The sequence below is a fragment of the Thalia democratica genome, chromosome 1 (genome assembly GCF_965202585.1).
Source record: "Thalia democratica chromosome 1, ktThaDemo2.hap1.1, whole genome shotgun sequence".
Lineage (NCBI taxonomy): Eukaryota > Metazoa > Chordata > Thaliacea > Salpida > Salpidae > Thalia > Thalia democratica.
The window spans coordinates 33,367,298-33,374,092 of NC_139165.1; the positions used below are offsets into that span (position 1 = coordinate 33,367,298).

Below are 6,795 nucleotides of genomic sequence, written 5' to 3' on the forward strand. Positions count from 1 at the left end.
TGAGAGAATAACTTAATATTTGTAAGTTTACTTTGAATAAATTTAAGCAAGTGAACTCATTTAACCTTTTCAAATTATTGCTTAGTAGATTTAAGAGTTAAATTTTAAGTTTATTATAGTATTACGTTTTAACGCATCAAAACATTATTTACTTGTTTCGAATTCTTTCAAAACTGTTTAAACTTATGTGTGGGAAATTTAAAAAAAAAGGAAAAATGGTCGTATGCCAAATGAAAATACTTAAAGTAAAGTAGTAAATAATGTTTGACTTTTTTACTACAGTATAAATATGGTTTATTAAATTGTATTAAGTCTGTACAAAAGACCAGAGGTTTTGTTTTAATTCTAATACAGTTTCTATAAGCTGCTAAAGTGTGAGTAACGTCCTGATATTACGCAAATAAATAAATACTTTGGCTGCCAAAACTAATTTATAACAAATTAGGATTTTATTGCATTATAAAGCACAATTACTGTAAGACAAAAAAAAAATAGAGATACCGAACGAAAGTATAAAGCAATAAAGCTTTTAAAAAAGGAATGTATCATATATTTCACAAAACGAAGATACTTGAGCAACAAAACAGAAACAGAATCATTTCTTGCAGTGGCCACATTTGCAATCTAAGTAATCCAGGAAATCTCCATTGTAATTCCAAGTAAGCTCTTCCTCCTCTTCAATGTCCAATTTGGCGAAAAACGCAATCCTGCTAAACTTGGACTCCTTGTCAGTGTTCACGTGAAACAACTGCATGTTCGGTTTGCAAGAATGATTGAAAAACCTCGCTTCGTTTCCTACAACGGTTGGATCAATGAAAAACCCTGTAGCTTTTCCTTTCAGATCGGTCATATTAAAGAAATACCCATCTTCCAAATATTCATAAATTTTTTTGCGCTTTTCGTGTTCATCCTCTTTTATGATTTCTCCGCAATACTCTGATATGTAAGTGCCTTTTCTAATTTTTTTAAGTGTTTTGACGCCCCAGCCTTTATCCAAGGTTTTAAAAAGACAAAGCTTGCAGTTGCTTCCTTTTTGCACAACTCGATTGAGACATTTTGTTTCGTCACAACTACAGCTGGAATCACATTCAAAAAGCAAATTATCAATCCTAACAAGTCTGACTCTTCCGTTTAATTCATAACTGTTTCCGGGATAGAGGCAGCATTCAACGGGTTTCTTGTTTCTCCCTTCATCGGGTCCGATTAGGCAGTTATTGTTACAATTACATGACTTAATATATAATTTATCATTTTGAGTTGTTTTCGGAAATGCATCTACATCTGGGTAATTTTTTGTCCATTCTAAATACGACGGTAATTCTTCATTATCGACTTCGTTTTCAATTTCAAAATCACTCTGTGGTTCTAATTAAGAATTCATTTTATCCTTTACCCTTTTTAAATGATTTTTAATATTGTACTTTTCAATTTCGTAATCAGAAGTAAACTTGAAGGTCTTCTCTTCGTTTTTATATCTATACTTTGGGGCACCAAATAAGCTCATCTTTGCAAAAGCCTCTTCAAAATTAATGTCGTCTCTTAAAAGATCTTTCTCGTGGTTCTTGTCAGTGCAGTACAGCAGATACTTCTTCCGGTAGTCTTTCAGAAAATTTTGTAGTAAATTTCTAAGATCTTCATTGCGAAAAAAATCACGTTTTTTCCACTCCCAACTGCTCTGAGGAAATCCTTTCCACTTGACTCTAAACTGCAAGCTCCCATCCTTAAATGTGTAGTCAGAGATGTATTCTACGACTTTCTTCTTATTGTTGGATTTTCTCTCAGGTGTTACACTGATGGGCGGGAGGAAGTATTCAGGAGGAAAACATTGAGTCCACATTGATAGTAGTATCTCGGCAATTTCTTTTGAATTTTTTTCTTGCATCACGATAAAAAATAGCTGTGGAAAAGTATTTGTAAATTAAAAATAAAACGAAGGTTAAATTATTTTCTCTAGTAGTATATAATTTATATCAACAAAATTTATAATAGAAGAAGTTATTCTATTAAATATATTTACGACGCAGTAAATGTAGTTTAGTTTTGTACCCATTATATATGTAAAAAATGTTTAAGTTTAAAGCCTAAATGATAACTTTAAATAATACTATACAGTTTTAACAACTTTCTACTATATCATACATAAAACTGTTTTTCATAGAAAAAATGTTAAAGATTGTTATAAATAAAAAGCATTGTGATTTTGTATATTGAAATAATTTAACTTTGATCAAAATACTGTTACTTAGAAAAATAACACAGATAACACAGATAAAGTTTTTTGGTAATATTTTAGAATGTGATATTATTTATTTATATTGATTGGACATAGTATAATTGTTGATTACAATCAGATTATGGTACAATCAGATTATGCTTGTAAATGAGTGAACTAAATACTAAGTTTTTATAACTAATAACATGATGTAAGTAACACAGTTTGTATTATTTATTTTAAATCTAACAGAACGGTAAGTTAAAAAAAAACCATAAACATAGTTTATTATTCATACAGATAATGGTTTAGTAAACTTTAACTACAAGTACAGCTGTTAAGCAACTTTTAGGGTTAAGATATTTTAATGTCAATACAATAAAAGATCTTAAGTAAAGTTAACAAATAAAAACTTAAATTAAAATAAATAGCTATACACATTGTTTCTATGCTATTAACGTATCCCTATCTATAATTGAACTATCAACAACTGATTAACAGTTTAAAGAACACCCTGTTTGCACAACAATATTTTGTTATAATAAATAAAAAGTTAATTTAAACTATGTAAGTTTTTTTTCTGAGCATGCTTTAAAACTTGTTGTTCACGAGTTACGTTGAAAAAAAATGTTATGAAATAGATGGTTGCATATAAATCTGAAATATTCAACTTAAATGGAGTCAGCTTGTAGTTATAAAATGAGTTAAGTAAAAGTAAACGTATAGTTCTTGAATTTTTTGTTAATTATTTAATTTTATTATTATTATAATTTATAATTTATTATAATTATTTAATTATAGTTTTACTTTATCGTTACTTATTTTAAAATAAAGTTAAAAATTCATACGTTTGATAAACTTCAATTTTTTTTACGTAATTTTAACTTCTAAAAATATTGTTTAGTTTTAAGTTTTTTTCTAAAAAAAAAATTCACCTTAAATGGTTCTGAAAAAAGATTAAGTAAATTGAGTGATATTACAGTAAACAATAAGTTACAAAAATTTTTTCTATGTACACAAATATGAACTCCAAAAAACTACTTGGTTCATCAACAGCTGTTTTTATATCACTGATGTCATTTAGAAGATCAACTAGAATTGCGAACAAACCTGTGAAAATATGGTATAAAACTTTTACTCGTGAAAAGTTGACTCCTGCAACACCTAAACAAAAATCCAGCAGTAAAGAGAAAGTCGTAGAATACATTAATCGAGTTGTGCAAAAAGGAAGCAACTGTAAGCTTTGCCTTTTTAGAACCTTGGATAGAGGCTGGGGCATCAAAACAAAGGAAAAAATCAAAAGAGGTACTTACATATCAGAGTATTGCGGAGAGATAATATATAAAGATGAATATGAAAGACGCAAAAATAAGTATGAAAATCTGAAGAATAATTACTTTCTCAACATACTTATTAACAAAAAAAAAGATTCCGGCTTTACCATTGATCCAACCGTTAGCGGAAACGAAGCGAGGTTTTTCAACACTTCTTGCAAACCGAACATGCAGTTTATTGAAGTGAACACTGACAAGGAGTCAATGTTTAGTAGAGTGGCCTTTTTCGCCAAAGTTGACATTAATAAAGGGGAAGAGCTCACTTGGAATTACGGATGGGGAAAAGCTATAGTGTGCAAATGTGGCCACTGCAAAAATTGATTAATTTTTGTTTATTTGATTATCTAACTTTTTTTGTGAAGTATTTTCGTTACTTTGTTTAAAGCATTTTTGTTGTCTACATGGTGTTATGTTTAGCAATAAAATCTTTTTTTATTAAAAATTTGAATTAAACTTCAAATTTAATTTAACGTCAAGTTGAAAACACACACTGAAGCGTCTTGTAGAAACTAATAACAAGGTGTAAAAAGTAAGTGACTATCTAACCGCAAGTTTTACATCTTTAGTCAAACCTTATTTAAATAAAAAATAAAGACAAAGTCTGAATAAAAGTTTTCAGTTAATAAGTTTCTAACAAGTCTAAGTAATATTTCAATTGGTGATTTAACTATTTAATATATTTTGTACTGCAAAAAAAACTTTTTTAATTTAGTTATGCATTTCCTAACTTATTTTTTATTATCGCCTAATTGAGTAAAAAATGCTAGTTTCCCTTATATTGTGCCTTAGTTACCTGATTTCAGTATTGTTTTATTCACAATTAATGCTATTTAGAAGCTAAAATTGTTTCGATAATAATTTATTTCATAGTTTTAGTGTAGATTACATTATAATAATATTATAATTTATACTCTTGTAACAAAATATTGACTCATGTCTTATATATACATAGTACATCTTACAAGAGTTAAAACGCTTCTAATCAAATTTTATAGCAGATTTATGAACACCATGTTAGCTAAACGAAAATATTTATAAGTTGTAGTTTTTATTTATACAAATAAATCGAACTTTTAAGAACAAAGGGTTTGTCAATATAGTTAAATTGGTTTTTACGTATATTATTGGTAGCAAAAAACTATAAAAGACTATTCACAAGTCTTAATCATTATAATGTTTAATTAAACAAGTTGTAGTTTTCTCTAAAATTTTACACGTAGTATTTTTTTTAGGTTTTTAGAACTATAATGAAAATTAAAACTCTAAATTAGTAAAGTCTAGCCCCTATAATAGAAAAATTTTCTCTTCTGTATATTGACCATAGTAGATAAAGTCTTATTTTATTTGTTGATTATGTATGCATCACAGCAGTATTGTATCAAAACTTAAATTGATAATAATATTTTTTGTGTTTTTGATTGTTTTTAAAAAATAACTTTGAATTTAAAATTTAGAAATCGTAGTCTGTTTACGAGATGTAAGTTTGGAAAATATTAAAATAACGTTTCAATTATCCGGTTCAAGGATTCCTTAATGATTATTTATAAAAATTAAAAAAAAAATAAATTATTTTTTATTACATGTTTAAGAATTGTATTTTTACTAATTTAGAACAGCATAAAATATTTGTTTGTATTTGTTAAATATAAATATCATATTTGTACAAAAAAATTAAGTTCACGTTAAAATTGCTGTCAAATTTAGTAGCTAGATGTTTAAAATTAACAAAAAAAATATTTTACAAATTTAAGTAAATTAAACTAATCTAGTTTGGATATCTAACAGTTATGTTTATAACTAGTTAAACACTGATAATTTAATTTAAACTTAAAATAAAAAAAAGGAGTAGACTTTTTTAATCATTAAAAGTTAGCTTTAATAAATCATTAAAAGATCTGATTTTTAAATAATTGCTTGTAGACTTCATTAAGTAGTAAAAAACTCTTATTTTTATGAACTTTCTCATATTAGTAACTATTTTTAAAACTTTTATGTTTTTTATCTTCAAAATTATTATTACTTTTATTCAAATGTATAAAAACAAAAAAAAATTGAGTACATCATACTTAGTAATTTTTTTTTTATTAGTTTTGCTACAAGCCACTCTAAATTTTAAATGTTGTAAAAGGTTTTAAAAGGTTGTTTTTATAAATCAAAAAAAAAGTGAAGTCAAGTTTAAATTTTAGACAACAATAAACATAAAATAAAATTTATTATTCAGTTTAAATTACTTTTTAAAATTCAGTTGTTTGAAAAAACTGTACTTAAAATAGCTTGTACAAAAAATAATCTTAAATTAATCAATAAAAAGAAATTAAAGCTACTTTAAGCATGTGGTTGTAATTTAATATATTTATATTGAGAAAATTTATGATAACAAATCTTAAAACTCATATTTTTTAATTGTTAAAAATACTCGTAGAAAAATGTTATTTACATGAATAAATACTAAAAATACTACTATATCTTTTTAAAGTATATGTAAATTAATATTTATATTTACCTACTTAAATTAAAAAGTAGTGTAGATCTTTTTTAAAGTTATCTTTATTTATTTAGTTAACTTTATTTATAAACATTATAGTAAAGACTATTATATTTTGCTTAAAACAGTACTTGAGAATAACATTTAACAGTAGATAAGTGAGAAAATATTTTTTCACTGTATTTCAAAATAAAAGAAAATGAAAAATTAAAGATTTTAATTGTTTGTAACCAACAAGTTAAATAATTCATTAAAAACATTTTTCATTTTTGATAGTAAACATTACTTACAACATCTATTCTTATTTTTGTTTGTATAAATATATAACTTAAAAAGCATAACAATTTTGCTTTAAGAATGTGTGCACAAAATATGTACTAAAATTTGTTTTAGATTGATACTTTAAAACTAACTAACTAGATAAAAATTTTAGATAAAAATTTAGACAACTTTTATCTATGATTTTTAAGACTGAAAACAGAGTCAGAACTTCTTTTTTGTTCTGTCTTACAATAAAAACAAAATATTAATTAGTGTAGTCTAATAAGCGATTAGATCATTTTATTTAATATTCGTATAAGTTTATCTAATCGTTTATTAATAGAGTTAACTTTATTAGAAAGTTTTTATAATATATTTAGTTTTGATAATCAAATACAAAAATAAAGATTTTTATGCACATTTTCTAAGTTTCACTTAATTAAGTTTGTTCGTACTCAATAAAACCAAGACTTGGGTTCAAAAAGTTTAAATAACAGTTTTTG

General features: G+C 25.3%; 2 protein-coding genes across 2 annotated transcripts; one reads left to right on the top strand and one right to left on the bottom strand.

Moving 5' to 3' along the window:
* Window positions 1-595: 595 nt before the first annotated feature.
* On the bottom strand, window positions 596-1,882 carry LOC145835390 (putative histone-lysine N-methyltransferase set-23). The gene is made up of 2 exons (XM_082942960.1): window positions 1,394-1,882; window positions 596-1,231 (listed from the first exon to the last, which is right to left on the bottom strand). Exons 1-2 carry the CDS (start codon window positions 1,880-1,882, stop codon window positions 596-598), a joined length of 1,125 nt encoding a protein of 374 aa, XP_082799086.1.
* A 1,352-nt stretch (window positions 1,883-3,234) lies between these two features.
* Window positions 3,235-3,867, top strand: LOC145835398 (histone-lysine N-methyltransferase SUV39H2-like). The gene has a single exon (XM_082942972.1). It carries the CDS (start codon window positions 3,235-3,237, stop codon window positions 3,865-3,867), a length of 633 nt encoding a protein of 210 aa, XP_082799098.1.
* Window positions 3,868-6,795: the final 2,928 nt, after the last annotated feature.